General features: G+C 41.0%; 3 protein-coding genes across 3 annotated transcripts; 1 reads left to right on the top strand and 2 right to left on the bottom strand.

The window, feature by feature from the left end:
* Window positions 1-165: 165 nt before the first annotated feature.
* On the bottom strand, window positions 166-8,806 carry LOC136433009 (conserved oligomeric Golgi complex subunit 7-like). Its single transcript, XM_066424751.1, has 25 exons — window positions 8,643-8,806; window positions 8,077-8,169; window positions 7,848-7,892; window positions 7,438-7,493; window positions 7,208-7,292; window positions 6,918-7,007; window positions 6,659-6,727; window positions 6,378-6,413; window positions 6,123-6,243; window positions 5,775-5,857; window positions 5,482-5,592; window positions 5,062-5,220; window positions 4,805-4,856; window positions 4,374-4,501; window positions 3,997-4,077; window positions 3,778-3,843; window positions 3,324-3,474; window positions 2,954-3,038; window positions 2,610-2,713; window positions 2,144-2,274; window positions 1,842-1,916; window positions 1,421-1,535; window positions 1,167-1,304; window positions 817-907; window positions 166-511 (listed from the first exon to the last, which is right to left on the bottom strand). The coding sequence occupies exons 1-25, from the start codon at window positions 8,646-8,648 to the stop codon at window positions 442-444; spliced, it is 2,241 nt and encodes a 746-aa protein (XP_066280848.1). The 5' UTR covers window positions 8,649-8,806; the 3' UTR covers window positions 166-441.
* Window positions 8,807-8,833: 27 nt separating this feature from the next.
* LOC136433008 (nuclear valosin-containing protein-like) lies at window positions 8,834-18,020 on the top strand. The gene is made up of 22 exons (XM_066424749.1): window positions 8,834-9,018; window positions 9,367-9,440; window positions 9,723-9,772; window positions 9,931-10,015; window positions 10,262-10,349; window positions 10,512-10,929; window positions 11,094-11,158; window positions 11,409-11,543; window positions 11,874-11,975; window positions 12,094-12,211; window positions 12,350-12,491; window positions 12,756-12,893; window positions 13,246-13,406; window positions 13,593-13,672; window positions 13,841-13,963; window positions 14,307-14,474; window positions 14,671-14,793; window positions 15,151-15,250; window positions 15,398-15,504; window positions 15,699-15,775; window positions 16,448-16,622; window positions 17,296-18,020. The coding sequence occupies exons 1-22, from the start codon at window positions 8,932-8,934 to the stop codon at window positions 17,344-17,346; spliced, it is 2,667 nt and encodes an 888-aa protein (XP_066280846.1). The 5' UTR covers window positions 8,834-8,931; the 3' UTR covers window positions 17,347-18,020.
* Window positions 17,829-21,823, bottom strand: LOC136433015 (transmembrane protein 196-like). Its single transcript, XM_066424760.1, has 3 exons — window positions 20,900-21,823; window positions 18,999-19,061; window positions 17,829-18,494 (listed from the first exon to the last, which is right to left on the bottom strand). The coding sequence occupies exons 1-3, from the start codon at window positions 21,134-21,136 to the stop codon at window positions 18,153-18,155; spliced, it is 642 nt and encodes a 213-aa protein (XP_066280857.1). The 5' UTR covers window positions 21,137-21,823; the 3' UTR covers window positions 17,829-18,152.
* Between the last annotated feature and the right edge of the window lie 1,514 nt (window positions 21,824-23,337).

Here is a 23,337-nt window from a genome sequence, read left to right on the forward strand (position 1 = left end):
AGTCTTTACTCAAATTTTGCTCCGGTCATGAAATCTTTTATTTTGCACTGTGACATGAATACAACATAATTTATGGACTTGTCATAAAGTTGTTGCAAATACAGGAAGACAATAGAACACCCATATGTAAATACAAACAAAAATCACAATCAGTCATACAGTGTGTGATATGATACATCTTTATTGAAATTCTATGTACACCTTATACCCTGGTACAATGTATGCATCGGCTGACACCATATATATATAACGTTAATGAAGATGGTGTCACAGTATGATGATAGCATGTTTGTGCTAGCCAAACATACACCAAGAAAACACTTTTAAGATAGATATGTCAGTCTAGTAAGCAGGGGAATGTTGGTGGCTCAAACGGTTTGAGCTGTAAACACTTTTTACAGTATAAATCCTTCATCTAAGGATAAACAACAAGAGGCAGCATTACACCATTCTCATGGCTTTGACGATGTTGACGACTTTTGGTGGGCAATCCTTGGAAACATCATCAAACCTGAAACAAGATATGATGGAATTTTACATCTGCAATTCATTTTTAAGTTGATTACAATTTACTTCATACAACATCAAGCAAGTTCAGACCACTGCAAGTTGTACATACATATGGTGGGTCAGTCTTTATTCTGGGATGTTCCAGATTCATATAGAACGGTGGGCTCCAGGTCTCATTAGCCAATGTTAATGTTATACATTGTATGAGGTAGTAGATTAAACGACACCCCTAGAACCACATCACAATGCTATGACAATTTGACATTTGTATAAATCAGACTAGACCAACAAAGGAGAAACACATACTCTGTGGATGAAGCCTGCAGTAATGCTGCTACACCCTTCAGATCCTTGTTGGCCGGGACTCCAAGGGCATCCAGAACATTGCAAACATAGTCTGTGGGGGTTCAAGTACACGTCATTACATTTCTGTAACTTAACTTCAACTCAAGTGAAACATCAGTCGTGTTATGATGTTCACACATGCATTAAATGCACTTTAAAATACAACTGTAAATTGAACCTGCTGTTGTAGAGCTTGTAAAATAAGCTTGTGAATCTAGGCCAGCAGACAGAACAAGGTGGGAGGAAGCAGTGACCATCAACTATCAAAACTGACATTCATTTAATATCAAACATTGTACTGGAATACTCACCAATGTCTGCAGCCAGCTGCTTACGGCCATAGTCAGTCATTTTGGGTATCTTTAAGATGGCCTCCAAGTATGTCAGCATGGTTCCCCTTGCTATGGACCCCAGCCAGAAGTCAGCAACATGGTCAACCTCATGGGTCTCTGCAATCAAACATTCATAAAAACACTTATTAACAGCACGACAGATGTTGTAAGTGTTAGAAATTGTTGTGTTTATTAAAACTTTACGTGACAAGAATCAGACCTAAAAGTCTCACCATTCTTGTCCTGGAAAGGCAGTTTCCCAGCCTGCAGTGCAGCCTCCAGGGCGGGGTTGTCTTGGTGATGAAATGGCTCCAGTTGTTGGGGGAGGGTCATCAGGTACTGTCCTATCTGTTAGATAACAGTCTCCTTAATATTACAGTCATACACTATCTTAATCACAACATAAACTTACATGACTTACATACTGTTGATGTTAGCAATGGTAATTACATAGTATCATGCCCTGTTATATTGAACTTTTGAATGCAATAATTTAAAATCCTCATTACCATTTTAAGGACTTTTAAAGGGCTTAACATACATGTATATATACTTGCCTTCTACTCGGTTTCTTCAGTTTCTATTACAAAAGGATTGTCACTACTTTTTGGCTGGCTACTTTGAACAATTATAGGGCAATCCTTGAGAAGTTACCTTGGTGATGTACTCCATTGGAGACAGACTGAAACTTGGTAAGACTTCACCTCCTGCAGCATCTGAACCCCAAATCTACAAGGACAACAAAATTATGTAAATACTCTTCAAAACACTAGATCACAAGATTGGTGATTTGATATGTGACAAATATTGTAAGTCACTGAGTCAAAACTCATAGCAATAAAGCAATCAGTTTGTGAAATGAAGATGTCAACAAATTTGCCTGGTCAAAAAATACTGTTATCAATGATTGTCCCAACCCACAAGACATAAACCATCGTTCCTGCAGACATACTGACCTCCTTGGAATGTACATTTGCTAGCTGCTGTTGGAGCTGGCAGAAGACAATGTCAAAGGCAAACTTGTGAGCATGTTCATTCAGCTTCTGTACAGCCTCAGTTACATCACACAGCAGGTCTTCCACCAGGCCTGGACAAACAACACAGGAAAACATTGTTGACTTCACATTTTACACTGAATTTCATGAGTTGCTCTGTGATTGGATGCAAAATTGCCTTAAATACCCCAGACAGGTGTACATGAGAAAATCAGATGACATGACAGTGACAGTATATTGATTTTGCTCGAAACACAGAAAAACAAACCATCTTTACAGTGTCTTAGGAGAAATCCTTGGATTGAATGCTGCTGTATACATTCAACACATGCTCCATATTCCAAGCTGTTCAATTTTCTACTTTGCTATCAACCATATACACTTAAAACCCTGTGAAATTTCAGTAAATTATCCTTCCCAGACCTACCTTCCCTCAGTCCTGTGACAGTTCCCATCAGTAGATCATACTCTGTTGGGCTGTCCACACTCAGGTAGTTGTAGTGCTGGAAGCGACTGGGCTTCTCCTGCGTACTGTGGACATGGACAAGACAATCATGTCATGACAATCTTAAGCCGGTAGAGGTGACCATGTCTGACCCACCATCCATCTGACCAACTGACCAACCAACTATCTAGCTGTCTGTCTGTCTGTCTGACCAAGCATCTGGTCCTATGGAATGGATAATGGATTGATTCAACCACCATTACATACAGGACACAGCTAAAGAGAAACATTGCAGACTTTACGCTGTTTAAGAACATGTGTCAGACCTGGAGTCCTGCAGAGCCTCAGTGTGCTCCAGCACTGCCACACACAGCTGGTCCTGGAAGTCTCTCTGATGGAGGAGGAGGTCACCTGGACAAGACAAGACAAGAACAATACAGTAGTGTAGATTCTTTCAACTCTCTTCTTCATGTGTGATAATATCAATTGATTTGAAGATCTGACCTATCATTTTTGCATCCACCTTTCCACCCAATGCAAACCATATTTGAGTGCCAATTCCATTAAATATCTCAGCCTTTGGTATTGCTTGTTTCTAATATGAAAAGGCACCTTAACAGGCTTTGTATCAAAAATAGATCCAAATAGTCATTCTTTACATGTTCACATAACTGACATTTTTCAAACATTACTGACCACAGGTTTGCAGGATCCTGAGTGCATGTTGGAAGAGAGTCCAGTCCTCCTTTATCTCTCCTGAGGACACTTTAACTTCATCAATGTTGCACTTCACTCTCAAGGCCTGTAGTACTCGGATGAACTCAGAGGTGTACACAGTGAAGTATGCCTGTTGATGAGGAACATACATGTACATGTTATTGCTGTTACATTAACTGAACAAGAACAGGTCGTCTTTGTACAAGACCATTTCAAACATAACCATAGATTTTCAGCAATTGTTGTCCAGTATAATGTCTGATTGTCAACCATACTCTTGATTAGTTGGCAATGCGCAAGCAAGGAAATGTTGTAATTACAACTGTGTGTCATTACTGGTGCTACTGGTACTGCATAGAGTATTTAAAAATCACATTCTCATAACCACATCCATATCTAAAATATAGGAACGTTCCAACAAGTTGGTACTCACAGTCAGAGCCTTCTGCAGTCCACACACTCCACAGCCTGAGGTGAAGGCCATACACTGTTCCACAGCCTGTTGTGGACCAAGGAAACGTGTATGTTTACAGGAAGTCATCATAAATGCTCAACAGAGTTAAGAATTTGCAATCCAATGACACTAGACATTTACTTTGATGCCATGGGGCAAAAACAAAAAAACAAAATTTCTCAGAACACCAGGACTTACGGAGTTTGCAATACTGTAGAGTTTACTGACAGACTGCCCCATCAGCCGCACACAGTCGATCACCTCCTGTTGTTCTGTCTCCTGCAATCAGGGGGAAAATCATAAACAGATTAGAAACAGTTGCTGGGCAGGTTTTTGTTATACATGTGTATATATATATGGAAGAAAAATGTGGATTCTGAAGAGACTTAAAGTAAAGTTTGATATACTGTATATATGTGACCAATGCATCAAACAGTGGAAAGCCTCTGACAACTTAAGTACAAGATGCAATGATTGACAGTGCTTGTGCTCAGGCACATGCTTTATGTGCACATTTTGAAGCTATTTCTCTTCCTATAGAATAGAGCACTGTTGTTCTCCCAATAGATACAGACCAGATGGACGGTCCTGAGCTGGTCGTTGAGGTGTTGTTCCTGTAGTGTACTGTACTGTAGCAAGTACGGCAGGTAGGGGCTGTGGATGGTCCTCACTAGCTGGGTGATCACATCTTCATTGTAGGTGCCTGGTACAACACAGCAATAAGATACAAGTACATGTAACAATGTTTACTTGGCATGCATATTGCATTGGGAGGTGATATATTCTGATGTGTTAAAACTGGATTTAAATTATTCATCAGGCAGTACAGCTAACTGATCCTACAATGCCTGAAATGACTAGCATGGCAGTTTAGTTTGCCCTGCGGCTGTTTTTTTAAAACAAATTTTGGAGTCTTCATAATTTCGAATCTTCATAATTTTAAAATCTGAGAAGTTCCATGAATGCAGTGATGAAGAAATACTAGTAGTCATAACTAGTGTGTTACCTGATGTCTTCTCTAGTGATGCTTCAATGCTTTTTGCAAACCTCATTGTGATCTGCAAAACATTACAAAACAACATATTAAAACTTTTAAAAGGAATCAACAGATTTGTTAATGGACAGCCTTTAAAATTACATACATGTATAACCAATGGCATGTTATTAGTAAACAAATTAGTAAACAGAGAGTACAGAAGAGACTCAGGAGCTATAATAGGTTTGGATTCCAGGCTATGAAGTGACAGCTGTGACTCCCCTGACCTGGCGCAGACTGATGAGAGTGTTAAGCTGACTGGGCGTGTCCTCCAGGGCAGCCTGTATACAGGCCGGGAGGGACGGCTCCAAGGAGTACAGCACCTGGATCACCAGGGTCGCCGTCACATTCACAGGTTCACTGAACACCTGGTTACACCACTGCACCTGAAGAAGATATCAACAACATATGTTTTACATTCTGGTCAATGCATAACTGTGATGGCTGATTCTTTATACTTACACCAACACTGTAGGTGTAAACTGTTGAAAATTTCCATGACCTCACGGATCTAACGATTTGCCTCCAGAAGGTTTTGTTGTGTTTTTCATCTCACACTCAATACCACAATGAGATGATTTACCTGAAGTAAAAAGGATTTGGAGGTTCAAAGATCCAAACGTTGCCAATCACTTTGCAGAACTAACCTCACTTTGCCATGTAGACAGGAGTTGGTCGTACAGTTTAGGCAGGGTGTCCTGTAGACTCTGGTTAGGATCAATGTTCACAATGTCCTGCCACGACTGGAGCAGAGTGGCCTGCAAAGAAATGATATAAAAGTTCACAAAGTTATCATGAAATTCTTTTTGTGAATCTACTGGACGTATTTTGTAAGATAGATGACAAAACAATGATATGAAAATATGGAAAAAGTTAACCTCGTAAAACTAACTGGCATTATACTGTATAGCAAGACATGGGAAACAATAGATGCTCTTGCCTTGTGACATTTGAAGTAGTAGCTCTGCAGGTTCTGCAGTCTTTCAATGTCCGAAAATATCCTCACATACATCTGGGCAGACTCTGTGGAGAGTAAAGACACCAGCAGATTATTACATTATTCAGCACAAAATCCTCCTTATTTGATTTTACTAAGTAGTTCTAAGTACCAGTACCTAGTATTGGTGATTCATACTGAGTATTCAATCAACACAAATGAAAGCTATTCTGCAACTAACAGTGCAGTCTAAAAAACAGGAATGATAAATTGCACACCAATATTACACTGAACAGCCCTAAATACAGCACGTACATACATGTATTTTATTGTTTGTAATGTTGTGCCTACCCAGGTTGTGAGAGTTGAAGGCAGCCACCAGTTGTGGACTGACCACAGCCTCCAGTCTGTTCTTCAGACCTTCCAGATGGGAACAGCGGTCCTCATAGTCAGCTGTGTCCGACAGCATTTTCTACAGGGGAAAATCAGATAACAGCATAGTCAACAGCTCATGTTCTCTAAAACAAAAATATGAAATATTGCAGTACTAAGAACCACTCACTGGAAATAAAACAATCTATCAAAATATATATTAGATAATCTCACCAAGCTTTTCTGCATCTTGACGAGTTGAGATGAGATCTGAAAAGATAGTACATACTTGTATTACTTGTCATTATGACATTAAGATTTGCGAATTATTAAGAATCTTCAGGATTCTTTTCAAACAAAATAGAGCCTACTTTTTATTTGCACTATTCAAGAAAGATTTCCTGTATATACTGATAGCCAAAAGGACAATTTGTTTTGTGGTAATCCTATTAATTGCAACATCAAATCAACACTTGCTGATTTTTATTTCTAGAATATAGATATGTGTGACCTACAGCATGTACATCTTGAGACTGGAACACCTCCTCCACATCTGCTGACAGTTTGGTCCAGTTGTCTGCTTCCTGGGGAGTAGAGAAGAGGTGACAGCAAGAAAACATTAGGCGACATGTAATAATACCTTTGTACATCTTCAATGACAGGATGGGAGAGATATAAGAAAAACAATTCATCATTCTAAAGGTCACATAACATGATAATGAGCCACAATTAGCTTAGGACATCATAAAGAAGTGTTGTGTCAAATCCATTTACCTCGAGTGCTACTGACATGGACTGTATCCTGGACTTGATGGCATCCAGTTCCACAAGAACCTTCATAGAATGAGCTGTGTTCTCCTCAACCTGGAAATCAAGATGCAACTTAATCATTCTGCAAGGCTTTGTTGCTGCAGGGATTTGTTGCTTTATTCATAATCATATATTTGGGTTTACTTAATGCTTTTGTGTTTCACCAAAAGCCACATATACATGTACTAGCTGATTGATATAGAACTATGTACATATGTCTTATATTTCAAAATCATGTATGAAATGAAAAGAACCTTTCTTATATCCTCCTTGACCATCATCATCTGCTCCTTGAGAAATATTGCCTCCTGTCTCACTGCTTCTGTCTCCCTGATCACCCTAGAAATATGTCTTGTGTCAGACTTACTATAATGCACTGAACCTTGACCAAAATTCAACCTTATAATCATAGGGAAACTAGAAATTGCAAAGCTCATACAGACATTTTAACTGAGTAAGAGCCCCAGTATGTTCCAGTACTGACCTGGGCAGGTTGGTGAGCGCCTGCTGACTGATCTCCTCCAGTGAGTTATTCACCTCCTGCGGTTATTACCAGAAATGGACAGGACGTATACAATTGTAAGAGTCCACTATTGATGATTAGTATCCTTACAATACTATAGACTATATCTTAGAGTCTGCATTGTAAACACTTAGTGACTACTCACACCTTGCACACCACTAATCCTTGCCTCTACAAAATGTTTGACTTATTTGATACTTGTTCTTGTTTATGTACTAGTACTGAACAATACCCCTTAGTTGGGGTAAAGTGTTCAGGGGTAGCAGTGCACTTATTGGCGCAGTTTTTAAAAGCCATTGTGTTTTATGACACAAACAGTGAAACAGAAGTTACTGAGTATAATATATGTACTAATGTTAAGTGTGACTCACCTGAATGAAAAGCTGTAGCTTCATCACTAATGTTGCAGCATGAGCCTGGAGGGCAATCAGAACTCGTCATCAATATTTGTACAGAAAATTCCTTGTGTTCAATTAATTGTAACGTTAACATTATAACATTACACAAGCTTAAAGAAAGTACAAAATGTAAGAGGCAATTTTTCGAGCATTCTGGGCATCAAATGGGACGAAAATATATTTATGATGAAATGTTACCCACATCTTTGTTTCCTGGAGAGTCTCGCTGTGCTCTGAAAGCTGCGTTCACCCAGTCTTTGACATCAAAGCTGTCATCAGAAAACTTGGAGAAATCCTAAGCAAATGGAAAGTGAGAAAAATTGAAGTGAAGTAATGTCTTGTTGTTATGAATGTACTCTTGTATTCATTTTGAGCTTTATCTGACATTCACACAATGTCTGTCATTTCCTTTGAATGTAAAAAGACAGAAATGGATTCCCTGACTTCTCATAAACAAGGCAAAATGCTAACACATGCTTTATAAGGTAACATCACAGACACCTGTATGGTAACAGTTAATGGGCATTGTTAACCTAGGTTTAGTCTGTCTCAGGAAAACACTAATGGAAACAACTTCAGTGACATGACATGATTTAAATCTTAAGTAGAATCCTTAATCTGATTATGCTTTATATTTAACAGTGAGAGGCACTGACAGCTATTCGTACTAGATGTTGTTGTTGGTAACTGTGGGAGGGGGGCGTTTCGGCCATAGTCTTCAGACGTGGCACTTATCATTCAGCCCAATAAACGTTGCTTAATACCCACCATCATGGATGTGGACTTTTCCTGGGACTCTGTAGCCCTTCTTGTCAACTTCAGCCGCCCTTGAGTCTCTTGATCACGACCCGGATCGCCGAAAAAGCAGTTTGAACCTGCCGGGGCTCTGCTCACGTCCCCCTATCTTTTCGACGTTGTGGCTGTGCAGTAGTATCAACACCTGCCAGGGGGCGTTTTCGTCTGCTACTCTTTTCATCAAAATGGCTGCCCCCATGGTGAAAAGTTGGCGCAAGACTTCGTAAACTTTAAGCATCCATTTCTTGCACATTAATCTACAATGAGGAGCAAGAAAAAGTCCCTGACGGGGGGTGCGGATGGAGGAGGGTATGTCTCAGACAAGCGACTTGTAGCAAGGGTCCACGAGGTGAACTTCGTTTATTTTTTTATAACATGTGGTATGCACCTAACGTTACCTACCCCCCTCCCCACATGGTATTGGAGGCACTACCTGGTACAAATTTATAATCGTTTTTACGTACACTAACGTTAAGTATTTCCAGAGCATACGGCTAGCTTCACCATCTGTCACTGTTGCAGGTGAAATCTCCCTATCATGTCACCTGTTAACGTTACAGTCACACATTGCACTGGAAATTCCTTTTTTTAACAACATCAACGTAATGGTGAAAAGAGTTTAACAAAAGAGTCCTTAGTTGTAACGTGTTACTACTGCCTGTCTTAATCACACCATATTCTAAATGTTCTTGCGTAGTACCTGAATGGTCTGCCCAGAGCACAACATGCAGATGTCTCCACCATGGCCGAACAACTGCAGGTCAAATACAGGTCAGGCAGATATCGTTTTCATTTTGCCTCGTTATACATATCAGGAGATGCACAATATCACGCAGCACCATGTGACCACGTCTAGCAAAGATCAACAACAGCACAACAAATATAATGTTACATAATTTTTGTACCATTGCGTCCTGTATCACAATATAGAACGTAAAAGCCTGCCATGTAATCTCCATTGATTTATTTCATGCAATGTTATTCAAAACAAGTGATCATACACTTCTAGTGATCTTGAAACTTTGCTATTTATTTGCTCATTCTACCTCACAGTGAATATGGCAGAAGGAAGAAAAATGCTTTCAGAGCATCTGTGCACAAAGGTAAGTCTCAGGGAGGCTTGATTCTCTACTTTGCTCTTTTAAACACCATGGTAAAGTTACAATCGCAGAGTTATTGATAATGAATACTTTGCTCTTTGGAAGAGTTACCATATCTTAGGCACATCATGTCCCAACATCACTTGTGTGTTGATATCCAGTGTACGACATGATCAAACAGAAGCAGAATCTCAGCCAGAGACAGGAAGGTTCCGAGACAGTGTCAGAGAAAAAGACAGAGGACAGGTGAGAGAGAGCTGTCCTTATGTTACAATGTGGCTGTAAAAGTCATTCTCTAAGTTATTAGCCTTGTACATTTTCTATTCAAAGAACGGATAATTACATACCTTAAGTTGTGGTGCCACTACTACTAAGTAGTGTCATGATTTTTGGACATGGCTTTAAAAAATCTTGTGTACAATCATGTAACAAGAAAACTGTGAACATTCAACATTAAGTGTGGATGATAGCATGTGAAAATGTTCTTCACAGTGATGACATTTCATCAGAAGGGGACCAGTCAGAAGACAGCAGCAGTGGGAGCTTCTCTGTGGACATTGAAGATTACGAAAATTACCAGGTAAGAAGAATGGATGGTTTACTGATTTGAACATGACAGATTCTAAAGGGCTCTGCTAAAACTGTCTGTGCTGTAACTTGAATTATATGTAAAACTTGCTTTTGGTGTTTCCTAGATTCGAACATGATTCCTCATAATTTTGTTACTTAAATGTTCCAACAGGACACCAATATGATGAACAGTTCTATGATGGACTTGTACAGAAAAACATCCAGTAGTACCCCTGGTGGTGCCTCAGTAAATAGTACCCCAGCTGGCACCCCAGTAAACCCTTCCACAGCCTCACAAGACTTCACCCCTACCCAGACCTGGTTTGTAGACAGAACTCCAAGTTCACTTGTACAAGCAAGTGATAAACCTGGTTTATCCACTGCAAAAGACATTGATGATAAAGATACCAGCAAAGGTGTTACTAAAGATGATGTAGACAGGAAGAAAGAATCTACAAGATGGACATATGAGGAAAAGAAAGCAGATAAAACTGTTCAACAAGAGGCAACTCCAAAAAGGAAGCTGAAGAGAAAAGCAGAAGAGGAGACTGATGGAGTTGGGAAGAAAAGGAAAGGAAATGGTACAAAAGGTACTGGTGGTTGTCTGTTCCTTTCATCGTACGATTTCGTCAGATAATAAAGCAGAAAGAAGAAGTAGAGTAAGTGTGTTTAGTAAGTGATTATGAATGATAAAAGCTTCGTGGATTGACTTTCATTCATGACAATGTCTCCCTTCTTTCCATGGGATGTGCAGGTCCAGCTGTCCAGAAATCTACAGTCAAGTTTGCAGACATAGGGGGTATTGAGTCTTGCCTACAGGTAGGTTTCCTTCGATAGATATTTGTTTAAGGTTTATTCTCTAGTGCTCCCAGTGTACAAATGGAAATTTGTTGTCATAGAGTGCCCAAAGAAGGTTCCATGTATATTAAGTTGAGATCTTGTTTTTCATTCCTTTGATATACACATCCAATACACATTGATGATGCTGGGGGCTAGAGTATGGCCATCCTGAATGACATGATTTACATGATAAAGACATAAGGTAACCCCCCTTATTGTTCTACTGCAGGAGGTGTGTAAGCTGCTGATTCACCTGCGCCACCCCGAGGTGTACCAGACGTTAGGAGTCACCCCACCCCGGGGGTTCCTACTACATGGCCCCCCAGGCTGTGGCAAGACTCTGCTGGCTAATGCAATAGCTGGGGTAGGTACAAACTCTCAAGTCTGAGCATAAAAACTGTAGTTTAAAACTGTGAATATGCAGGAAAAGGCTAGAGATCGAATAATTGAGATTCATTCTTTGTCAAATAAATAATGATAACATTACAAATGGCCTACATTTGGATTTAATTTCAACCCTTCAAAATTTTGAGCTTAAATCATGAGGAATTCTGGGCAGTTCCTTCAACATGTGATATGAAGTAATCATGCATGCATACACAATAGTTTTATTGATTTGTCTTATCCATGTCATGAAATAAAGAAAGGAAAGATCTGTGTCATGAACAGCTTTTAAGCTAATGTTGTCCCCCAGGAGCTTGAGTTACCCCTGCTGAAAATTGCTGCCACTGAGATTGTATCTGGGGTGTCTGGAGAGTCTGAGGAGAAAGTCAGGGACTTGTTTGAGAAAGCCGTGGTAAGTGATTTCTACATACCTGTCAGCATGCAGTAGCAGCACCTCTTGTGGCTTTTTGTGTAACTTCTATACAGTTTTACCGTGAGGTAACCTGTGCTTGTAACTCTTCCATATGCAGGCCAGTGCCCCCTGTATCCTGTTCATAGATGAGATCGATGCCATCACACCTAAGAGGGAGACAGCCCAGCGGGAGATGGAACGGAGGATTGTGGCTCAACTTCTCACCTGTATGGATGGTCAGTCTTTACACCTTTACTCCTCCCCCTGTTGTATGTGATATAATGTATTGTAAGTAGATGATAAAAGTAGAGACAAGATTGTACATCTTCACACTACGATATAATAACTGCAGTCCCTGATGTGTTGTTGCACAGATCTGAGTGCCAACACCAGTGCCCATGTTCTGGTGATTGGAGCCACCAACAGACCTGACTTCCTGGACCCAGCTCTGAGGAGGGCAGGCAGGTTTGACAGGGAAATCTGCATGGGCATTCCTGATGAGAGGGCACGGGAGGGGTAAGACAACAGGGATTTTCTAGTATCTGGGTACTCCACTACTTGCTACTAGACTGAAACATTTTGAACAATACATTATCATGACATCCATATACATTTATTATGTCAGACAGTAGCAACATCTCAGATTTAGAAAAGCCCCTACATGCCAAAGGTTGTACTGCAGAAGCATCTTATGACAGAAAGGTATTACATGCCAATGGTTGTCTATTGTACTTTTGAAGCATTTTGTGACACAGAGGTAATGCCCCTTCCCTCTGTCAGGATTCTGCAGGTTCTGTGCCAGAAACTGCGATTGTCTGACAGCTTCAGCTACCGTCAGCTGGCTCACCTGACACCTGGCTATGTGGGGGCTGACCTGAGTGCCCTGTGCAGAGAGGCAGCCATGACAGCTATTAACAGGTCTGTGGTGATGTAGGACGTTGCATTTGGGCTGCTATTAATCATTAAGAAAGGACTGTGTGTGACTCAGTTAGGCTCATTGTTATGCAATATACCTGAATCACATAAAACACTGAGTTGTCCTGTTCAGTTGTCAGCTGCAGAAGTAATGTTGAGTGTTTTTAAGAAAGACTCATCAGGTCAAGTGAGAAATCAAGTGAAGAATTATTCCTATATCTCCTTCAAAATTTTAAACTATGTATGGTATGTTGCCTGAAGTTTCTACTATTTGCAGAAAGACAGTAAGTTTGTCATCTAGCATATGAAGCAAAGGTTTCAGTGCTGTTGTCTGACTGATTTTACTCTGTCCCAGAATTATTATTGAACGTGAAGAGGAAGCAAGAAAAAAGAGCAGTGAGGTGACTGTTACAGGTGCAGATGTAGCACCTGATGCAGGTACTTTACCTGTGGAAGCGGATTCGGGTACTTTACCTGTGGAAGCGCCTGTACAGACAGCAGACACAAGGATATCAGGTAATGAACATGATTCTGTTGTTTCAACTGCATTTTTGACATGTAAAGCTGCTATAATGATTTTGAATGCCATTTTCATTTTACGGTTTCCAATGTAAGGAAAAAGGCTTTGCCTCCAATTTATCAATGATCTTGGTCGGAGTAAAAGCTTCATTACTTTCTTCTCCCTTCACATGACTCGTACAGTGCTGAGTTGGTTGAAGGATCAGCCTCCACTGACACAGGAGCAGCTGCAGAACCTCAGTATCCAGATGGAAGACTTCCAGGTCAGAAAGATCAAATCATTGTAGAATTCTAGAAAAGGTAAATCGTGCAGCCAGCAATGTTGTTATATTTGTTTACTGTCTTGTCCAGGTTGGGACCAGGTTTTTGACTATGGGCTGCAAAACAGTGCTAAATGTATTTTCCATTGAACAGTGTGTTGTTTTGTACAGGTTGCCCTTTCCACCATGCAGCCCTCTGCTAAACGAGAAGGGTTTGCCACCATCCCTGATGTGACCTGGGATGATATTGGTGCCCTACAGGACATCAGGGAGGAGCTGACCATGGCCATACTGGTCAGTTCTATGTACACAATGGTGTTGAAAGATAGCATAACTTGATATATGGTATATGATATGATATGATATAGATAACATAGTTGGAGCTGATATCGTGCATTGAAATCTAAATCTAAAGATTGAAGTAAAAAAGAATTTGTTTTTATTGTTTTGCCCCTGGACAATATCACATTGAGAGGTTGTATGATGTTTGCATCAAAAAACAATGTTGTTTTTGTTCAATTATACAAGGTCTAGAGTGAACCTCACTCACTCTGTCTGGATACCTGTTGGAGAATCCATTACAAATGTCCTGTGAGCCAGCATGGCGTATAATGTTTCTGTGTTGTTTGTGTTCCAGGCACCAGTGAAGCACAGGGAGAAGTTTGAGTCCCTGGGCCTGGTGAACCCCCCAGGGGTGCTGCTGGCTGGGCCCCCAGGGTGTGGGAAAACTCTCCTGGCCAAGGCAATTGCTAATGAGTCAGGGGTCAACTTCATCTCTGTCAAGGGCCCAGAACTCCTGAACATGGTAAAGTTTGTCACAGGAACTGTTTCAACTCTATTTTCTTATGGTAACCCTGTCTAGTGGAGAGGAGTAAAATGCTCAGTGAATGATCTGATATGTTACTATTCTTTTATTTGTTTTGTTTTGCTCTGCTTTGCTTTACTTTGGTTGCGTATGCTGATTTTGTTTCTAACTATGACATATTTTTTGTGTGCTGCAGTACGTAGGTGAGAGTGAGAGGGCTGTGAGACAGGTGTTCCAGAGAGCACGCAACTCGGCACCTTGTGTCATCTTCTTTGACGAGCTGGATTCCTTGTGTCCCCGGAGATCTTCTGCTGGGGAGGTGGGAGATCTGTACTGTTGTTAACACTGAAAGTGTCAGGCACAATTTAAGTTGCCCTGCCAATACACAACCATGCATCTTAAGGGATCCAAAATGTATTGCAAATTTTCATAGCTTGAAAGTAAATTATAAAGTAGCTGTTAAGAAACCAAGTTTTTGCATTGAATAGTGTAATTGAGTCAAACATGCATATGACTTGAAACAAAATCTTTTGAATGTATATGCTGCTGTTTGAAGCTAGAGTGTTGCAGTCAAATCGTATTGTTATGTCAAGAAGGTAAATTCAACTTTTTTAATTATTAGCTATGATACCCTTTTACTTTGTGTACTAATTCGAAGACATCCTGTTTTGTACAGTCCAGTGGTGCAGTCAGAGTTGTCAACCAGCTACTGACCGAGATGGACGGACTGGAGGCTCGTAAGCAGGTCTTTATCATGGGCGCCACCAACAGGCCAGGTCAGGAACTGCAGCTGCATTTCTTTCAAACAGTTCAAGTTTATATTGGCACAAACCACACAAACTGAGAAATACTAATAGTATATTATTCCTTCATATTGAACAACATCTTCTTACATTAATTAGTGCCACACTTTCTTTGTGCAGATATCATAGACCCTGCAGTGCTGCGGCCAGGGAGGCTGGACAAGCTCCTGTTTGTTGGACTACCTAATGAAGTAGACAGGGAAGCTATTCTCAACACTATCACAAAGGTCTGTTGTAGCTGGCCTTTTATCGCGAATTGTATCTCTGATTCTGCTACGTATACCTGCCTTCTGAAACATGAATTTATTGTAGTTTAAAATGCTTGATCGACTCAAAGAAAGGAGTTGTGTTGAATTGTCTTTGCTTGATCACTGATATCTTCTTAATCTTACTATTGCCCATGTTGTCCCCAAAATGTCAGCATGGCACCAAACCTCCCATTGATGGGGATGTCTGCCTGGCATCTATAGCGAGAGATGCTCAGTGTAACAACTTCACGTATGTACTGTCTTTTGCATATTCTTCACCTTGTATCTAATCATTATCTATCATCCTAAGTGTTCATCATTGCATAACAGTCACTCTAAAAACTTGTGTTGTCAGCGTGCTACCACAGACAAAATGCATTAGCCTGTAAGCCATGAATATATTTTTGTTAAACTGGTTTACCATTATGTAATACGACATGCCGCCAAAGACTCCAGGAAAGAACATGAAGTGACTTTGTGCCTCAGTTATGTAACAGACTCCTTTGATGGCACGTCTTTGATCCTAACAAGAGCTTAATTGCCTTTCCCCCAAGGAGCAATTTGCATGATGCAGTTCTCCTTCTGTCAACATCATGATGTTTGGTAAGGCATCAACCAGCCAGAGCGCCTCTTAGCTTCATTACCTTATTCAATTGAATAGTGAACTGTGAACATCTCATTAGCCTTCCATTTGATAACTGTTGTTAAAAACTGATAGTGTGTTAAGATTATATTCCACTGTTTAACTATCCTCATAGATAATATGAGCTAGTCTAATATCTGTTCACAGCTGTTACATTCTGACAGCAATTATATTCCACTGTTTAACTATCCTCATAGATAATATGAGCTAGTCTAATATCTGTTCACAGCTGTTACATTCTGACAGCGGAATTGTCCCGATGTTGTTCTCCCCCCACAGTGGTGCAGACCTGGCGGCTCTGGTTCGCGAGGCTGCCATGAGCGCTTTACGAGAGTCTGTGGTGCTCTCAGGGACAGCGCCTGGCACAGACTTGGTTTCACCTGGTGATATCAGGATCAACCTACAACACTTCAACAAGGCATTCCAGAAAGTCAGGCCTTCCGTTTCAGAAAAGGTGCATGGCCAGATGATGCATTTTCTTCTTATAAGAAAATCTCTGAAAATGGTAGCAGGGTAATGTAGGTGTTATCTTCAGCTGTCAGCTGATGATTTACAGATGGCCACATGCTCGCCAATTGACACGTAACCCCTTAGGCAGCATGCAGCGCACACTGTGGGGGATTAGTGCAGGATTCATCAGGCTGAGTTCCAACTGCCGGCCCTGCTCCCCGGAGGATTTGTAAATGACACATGATTATGAGCAATTGCAGCTTGTCATTGCATTGCCTCAGCACCTGCCACTGAGCCAGTTTAATTACGTTTTCTAGCATGGTATACAAAGGCAATGGCAATTTGTAATCCTTCACTATCGCAAATTTAGATTGTGGATGTTCCAATTTCAAATGTAAACATCAGCTGAATCTACTACACATTACATTTATGACATATCATTCTTTACTTGTAAAAAGTCATGAAAATCCCTGGAAGCAAAACATTTAAGCTTTCTAACTGTCAGGTTCTACTGTAGTTGAGCATAGAAAAATCCTCAGGCATTTGTGCACAAGGAACACTAGTCTGCAATGATTATCCGTTTTTTTTCCGGTTGGTCCTTTCTGTTGAACGTCTGTAATGTTTGTCCTGTTTGTTTATTTTGGTCCTAAGTACGTTCTTTCTGCCTTGTTCTGCAGGATCGAGCCATGTATGAGAAGATGTGGGAGAGAATCAGACAGATGGTGTAGGGGACTTCACAAATAAAGATACATTGTCAAAATTAATAGAGAATAAATGACAGATATATTAACATTTCCTGTACCTTATAGTTATTGTGACTCATTTGGCATTGGGAAACATACTGTAAACCTTTGAATGTCCATGGTCGTTTTATTTTTTAGGTTTTCACCTGTCCACCTTGAATTCATGACACCACAACTATGCGTTTCTAATCTATTACTGCAGAATTGTTTCAACCACGCACTAAAGATATTGTGAAAACCTTTTTCCCCTTCTACGGTGAAATTCAGTCCCTGCAAAAGTAAATGAATTAACAGTAACTGCCATGTACCTTATCCATGTTGAAATTAGCAAGTAAAACACTTTCTTTTGGTTGTGCAATATTTTAGTACTGATACAAGACAACTACTGATACAAGACAGTACTCTAAAATATATGCTTAATTTCATCCATAGTGCTGTAGTTATGATAGAATAAAAAAATTCACAACTGACTAACAAATGTTTGTTTTATTTACATTGGTTTTGCTGTATTTACAAGGTAATATTACGTGATCCGCGACATGCACGGTAAGGTTATCTGAGATGTACATAATACGAGAGTAAATATTATTCATAGTAGCCCTAGATAAAGGCAAAGTTCATGCATAGTTTCTCCCAGAATACAAAGTTTTATAGATGAACAGTCATGGAGTCCTTTATTGCAGATACACTTTGTGCATGTTGATGATATGACTCGACTTTGTCCAGGCACAAAATACTTCACTTGAAACTGAAGAAGTTGGTGTGATTCCCCAACTGCTTCACTGTTGGTCTCATATGGCAGATGTTGTAACCTGTTCATCATGTGGCTGTTCTGTCATGTCGATCCCCTCCCTCAACATGAACAGTCGCCTCTTCTCCTCTGAAGCAACCCTACAGGCCAGGAAAGTTAGGATGATGGTGGTGGCACAGCCGATCCCAGCAGCCACCACACACGTCTTTCCCAGAGCGACCGTCACAAAAGGGTCCGTCACTGCCTTCTGGAAGGTGGAGTTGGTGGGAACAAAGAGTTGAATTTCCCCAGACTCTAAATCTTCCACAAACAGTCTGAGGAGCTGGACGTACACCAGGCTGAAGATGAGGGAGATGGTGCAGCCCACAGTGAAGCACAGAATCTGTCAGTGGGAAATACAAACATTTATGTTACTGGATACTACTATGTGAAGTTCATTTTTTTGACAGTGGGAAAAGTTAGCATCCACTTATAATTACATGTACATGCAAATAAGAAGCACATTGCAAGTACAGTGCAAGAACAGAGGTTTGAACATATATCCTTACTGCAGATGATACATGGAAAAGACTACATGTACATGACTATGTACTAGTCCCATAAAGTTTAATGATCAATTTACCAGTTGGCAACACATCCCAGTTGACTAGCCTAAAATTCCAACTGTGAAAATGTCGGGATCAAATATTGAACAAAATGTCACTTATGATTCCGATTTTTTAACTTCTTTTTTTTTGTTGGTAATGTGCAAAGGTGAACAATAGCCACAAAGGGTATGAATGTTTCATGAACTGAGGTGTGCCACAGAGCATGTTGATAGTGAAACAAAAAGGACAATTAGGGATCTATAACAGCACATAACGATGGTTAAACAGTCCCAGCTTACCAGACAGGCTGAGGAGTTGTTACAGCCCACATGCACCAGGCCCAGGACACCACTGAACAAGAACTGTGGAAAAAGGAACATGGCTGAAATTTTCGGTCAATATTTTGCTACCCTTGCTGAATTTTGATACATTGTCAAAAATTTGAAATGCACTTGACAGTCTGTACACACTGACTAAAGCCACCATTTTTTTGGCATGAACAATTTATGGTTGTGTTAAAATGCCACCTCAGTATGCACCTTAACAAACACATACAATGACCATATTTTGTTTCGTTTCCAGGCCGTAGTGCCAATGGTACTGGTCTTGATGAATTAGACTGTGCAAAATACTAAGTCAGTTTAGTCAAATCCCTGAGTGTGTGCGATGTTGGTTTGAACAAATAAAGATTTGTGTTGTACCCTTGCCGCTCTCAAGACTGGGTCAAGGTCTCCTACCTCGAGACCACACTGCTAGAACACAGAATGACGCGACATGTATATTTTGAACAACGGCCAAGGGACGAAGTCTTGAGGAAGAACCCGATGACTCTCAAATCTCAATTACAACAATTTTTGCTCTTCCCCTGGACATATCTGCTATATGTATCTTTTCATTTCAGTTGGATTTTTCCCCTTTGAATCTACGTGATCAAATATTTCCCCTTGAAATCTACGTGATCAAATAATTGTGATAATGTAGATTGATGATTTTTCGTCACAGAGGACGTTCCCTATCGTAAACAACTCGGCAGTTAAAGCATATTGGGTGTACAATATTCTGCATAAGTTGTTTCACTAGCACATGTATATGTCTGTGAGAACGTGATCAGTGTAACATATAGCTGGGTCAGAGAACTGGGTATTACAATTCCCAACCTTCTTAATGCGCTCGATAATCCTCTCATGAGATACATCGTTCGATATACTACAAATTCTCATCTAAATGTAAATCTAAGCAATGTGCATAATTATGCTTGTTCAAAACAGTGTTTAAATATGAAAAGGCATATACACGACAAATGGTCAAATGTTACATTTCAAAGTCGCTATAAGCGTTCATATAGCGCGCACAATCAAGATCAAGAACGTTTTGTAAGCTGATCTTTCATTAGTTGTATAAAGCTGGACTGATGACTTTTATGGCTTTTGCTGCAGTGAGAACAGGTAAACAATCGTGGCTCGGGCACGTCGAGTTGAGAGTGTTACATTGTTAGGCGTGAAAACATTCCATGCAATTAAGTTGAATGCATTAACAGAACGCGTTTCAGCTGTTACAGGCGAATTTGGATTCTGGCTGACTAAAAGGCTGTTCAGTCTCTTCGCTGTAACTCAATTTCACCATTCCTCCCGGATCTGTGATGATCACACATGTTGTGAGCTGAGACAGAGAGTGTTACAGTGGTGTAATCATGTCTCTTTCATAAATTACTCCATCTGATATCGACAATAGATTGGAGACATATGTACATAAATAATGCAGCACCTTTATCTACAAAATCCAGTAGCTCAGGACTTGCTTTGTCGATCACTATATTCGCACCGTCGAGTTAAAAATAGCTCGACGCAATGTAAAGGCCGTGCCGGACTAGTGTACCGTCGAAATGTGCCAGCTAGACGGTTCTGATGCTTGTAAAAAGTCATGAAAGGCACGGAAACGTTGGAAGGCAATTAAGCCAGCACAGGCTGCATTACAGGGTGATTGGCACAAAAGCAAATCAGTATAATGTACAGGCTGGCCTCCATCCCTGAGGTCGGCTCTGTTTGCAACTTTCGCAGTAAAGATCCTTGCATGCTCACATACGAGCGTTGGAGCCAGCTACAACCAAATAAAGATGGTATTCTGGTCCCCTACATAACGCTCACTGGTAACAAATCATCGTAATTTAGATATTCTCAGGATAGCACTTCTTGTAACTTACACAGGACCCGCAGGCGATAGCAGACAGGCTGTTCACGGACCCGAGCGTGTTGCCAGGCTGGAAGGCCGCGGCGATGCCCGATCCGACCGTCACGAGTCCCACCAGTATGGTCAGGCTGGAGAGAACCACCAGGGCTGTGGTTACCGCCCTCATCTCCCGCCGTCGCCTGGCCTCCGCCAAGGCCTCTTCGTTCTGCTGCCTCTCCTCCCACTCGGAGAAGAACCTCCGACCTATCATGCTTGGGACCGCCACTTTTGACGGTTTGCAGCGACGTGGCTATGTAGCAACACCGCTCAGTACAGCTGAAAAAGTGGTTTTCCGCGCAACAACCTGCTAGGAGGTCCCTCCGCGAATTCCCATCGTGATGTGACGAAAGTGTGCTGTAAAAAACTGACGCTGAATGAAGTAAGTAAGTGATAGTGGGAATAAATGTGCAGCGCTCAAAGGTACAGTATCCTGCCCTGAACAAAAGGCTGATAGACATCAATTATTCACCAGGATCTGTGACCTCGGGTCGTTCAATTGTTCTGTATCAGGTTCGATTAAAATAAACCCACTTACACGGCGGTATTGATTGTTCCGAGGAAAAATGTTACCCGTCAGCAAGGCAGCAGCCGATGAGTTCATTACACTTGTCTTTAGCAAGCGGTGAATAACAAACCAACAAAAGACCAGTGGTCCCTTTGAGTCGATCACAAAAGGGATTCAGGTCGCCCAAGGGATCGTGTGTTTTCCGTTCTCTGATGTTCTAAAGATCGCAATAATCAAATGTCCTAATTCTCCTTCAGCATGCCAGAAATATCACTCAAATCTGATGCAAATTTACAATGAGATTATTCTGTACCTAAAGGACGCTGCGGACCAAGAGTATATTTGAGAAGATCGCACACAAAAATACGGCAAGTTTACAATTTTGTTGCAGAAGCCCTAACCCTTGCCTAACCCAACACAAGCGCCTAGAGCTGCTTTGACTTTCTTCAATAATAATCTAACATGAGCAGATTCCCATCAACACGAATCTTGGTTCAAATCTTTGAGGCGTCCATGCACTGATATATATATATATAAGATATCTACAGTTGAAGTACGTTTTTTCATCATTTATGAAGACAAAGTCAAACTCAGCAGCCGTTTCAACTGATCTCGAACTTGAACCAATGAAATCACTGATCAGGGATACAACTGAGACTTGTGTTTTTCAAGAGATAAAGGCCCATTGTTGGAATCTTCTGAATTATTAGGCATTCTTATTCTATGCTTGAAAGAAAGGCCATTAAGAAGTGTATATAGTACCATAACTACAGGTCCGCCACTCTCAATGGGCCAAGAACCCAGCTAAAACGGCATCTGGACCTTTTTCAACACTGTTTGGTCAACCGATCAGCAGTCATCTAAAATGACTGACACAGCTAACGTTTTCCTCCATATGATTATACCGTTCAACGGCTTATTATCATTATTACGTGGAACATAAAAATGTCGCAGAGCTGTAATTGGCTGATAGTCGGACGGAATCCCAGGTCGCAATGAATAAAACAAGCGCATCAATATTCAAAATCGCGACGCTGAAAACTGTCAACAAAGGACAGAGCAGAGACTGGCTATGTGGCAGGGTCATGTACAGAATATTCGGGATAGTTGTATTAGCTGCACAGAACGAGGATCGATGGACAAACTGTGGGCGCCAAACATCGTGCGCTGACAAAGCTCACCATTCATTTTTGTCAGACGGTGTCAGCCTTGGTGCTGAACGCACATCCTACGGATCATTGCCTTACATAAACAGTTATAACACTCCCCTTTTAACAAATGGTACGGATGAAAATTGAACATAGGTTGACCACGCGCCAAGCTTCCCATTGGTTGACGCTGTGACCTTAGGGATTTCAGAAATATGCTCAGATTGCCTTTGTTATTGTCTAACCAGTAGCTACGGTGTAGGGATTGAACGTTGGTTTGGGGGATTAGAATATACGATACACTATCTTGGGCGGTGAGAATACAACCCACCTCCCCGTCAGGCACGCAAGGATTGATAGTTGATTAGAATGGCATCAGGCGAAGGGGGAATTACAAGTGGTGTATCTGCCCCCTTGTGATACACTCTGCCGTCAGGAGATGTGTTTTAATGCAGCGTTCGTGTTGATCGGCCGCACGGCCTGTATGTGGATCCGTAACGCGATGGTAACTCTGCATTCGTGAATGCGGAATGTTCCCACTGGCGTATCTTTTGGATACATCCCCAACATTTCAATCAGAAAGTCAAACGTGAAAAGTCGCGGAACAGAGGGGTTAGCGCGTGTGCGTGAGTGTACTGGGGAAGAGTTTCTGGAGGCGTTCATACAAACTAATGTGTAATATTATGCAAGCCATTGTGTGTGCTTGCTTGCTTGCAGTTGTACATTGAATCGATATGTATTAGACCTAGAATTAATCGG

The sequence above is a fragment of the Branchiostoma lanceolatum genome, chromosome 4 (genome assembly GCF_035083965.1).
Source record: "Branchiostoma lanceolatum isolate klBraLanc5 chromosome 4, klBraLanc5.hap2, whole genome shotgun sequence".
Lineage (NCBI taxonomy): Eukaryota > Metazoa > Chordata > Leptocardii > Amphioxiformes > Branchiostomatidae > Branchiostoma > Branchiostoma lanceolatum.

Excerpts from the sequence above, each read along its gene's own strand:
- LOC136433009 (XM_066424751.1), bottom strand. Across the intron at positions 6,414-6,658 it reads AGTCTCAAGATGTACATGCT|ATCTCATCTCAACTCGTCAA; the intron begins GTAGGTCACACA and ends CTATCTTTTCAG. Across the intron at positions 3,475-3,777 it reads GACTGCAGAAGGCTCTGACT|GCATACTTCACTGTGTACAC; the intron begins GTGAGTACCAAC and ends CCTCATCAACAG.
- LOC136433008 (XM_066424749.1), top strand. The coding sequence starts at position 8,932 with ATGAGGAGCAAGAAAAAGTCCCTGACGGGGGGTGCGGATGGAGGAGGG. Across the intron at positions 15,251-15,397 it reads GGGCGCCACCAACAGGCCAG|ATATCATAGACCCTGCAGTG; the intron begins GTCAGGAACTGC and ends TTCTTTGTGCAG. Across the intron at positions 15,505-15,698 it reads TTCTCAACACTATCACAAAG|CATGGCACCAAACCTCCCAT; the intron begins GTCTGTTGTAGC and ends CCAAAATGTCAG.
- LOC136433015 (XM_066424760.1), bottom strand. The coding sequence starts at position 21,136 with ATGATAGGTCGGAGGTTCTTCTCCGAGTGGGAGGAGAGGCAGCAGAAC. Across the intron at positions 19,062-20,899 it reads CTATCGCCTGCGGGTCCTGT|TTCTTGTTCAGTGGTGTCCT; the intron begins GTAAGTTACAAG and ends CTTTTTCCACAG. Across the intron at positions 18,495-18,998 it reads ACAACTCCTCAGCCTGTCTG|ATTCTGTGCTTCACTGTGGG; the intron begins GTAAGCTGGGAC and ends TCCCACTGACAG.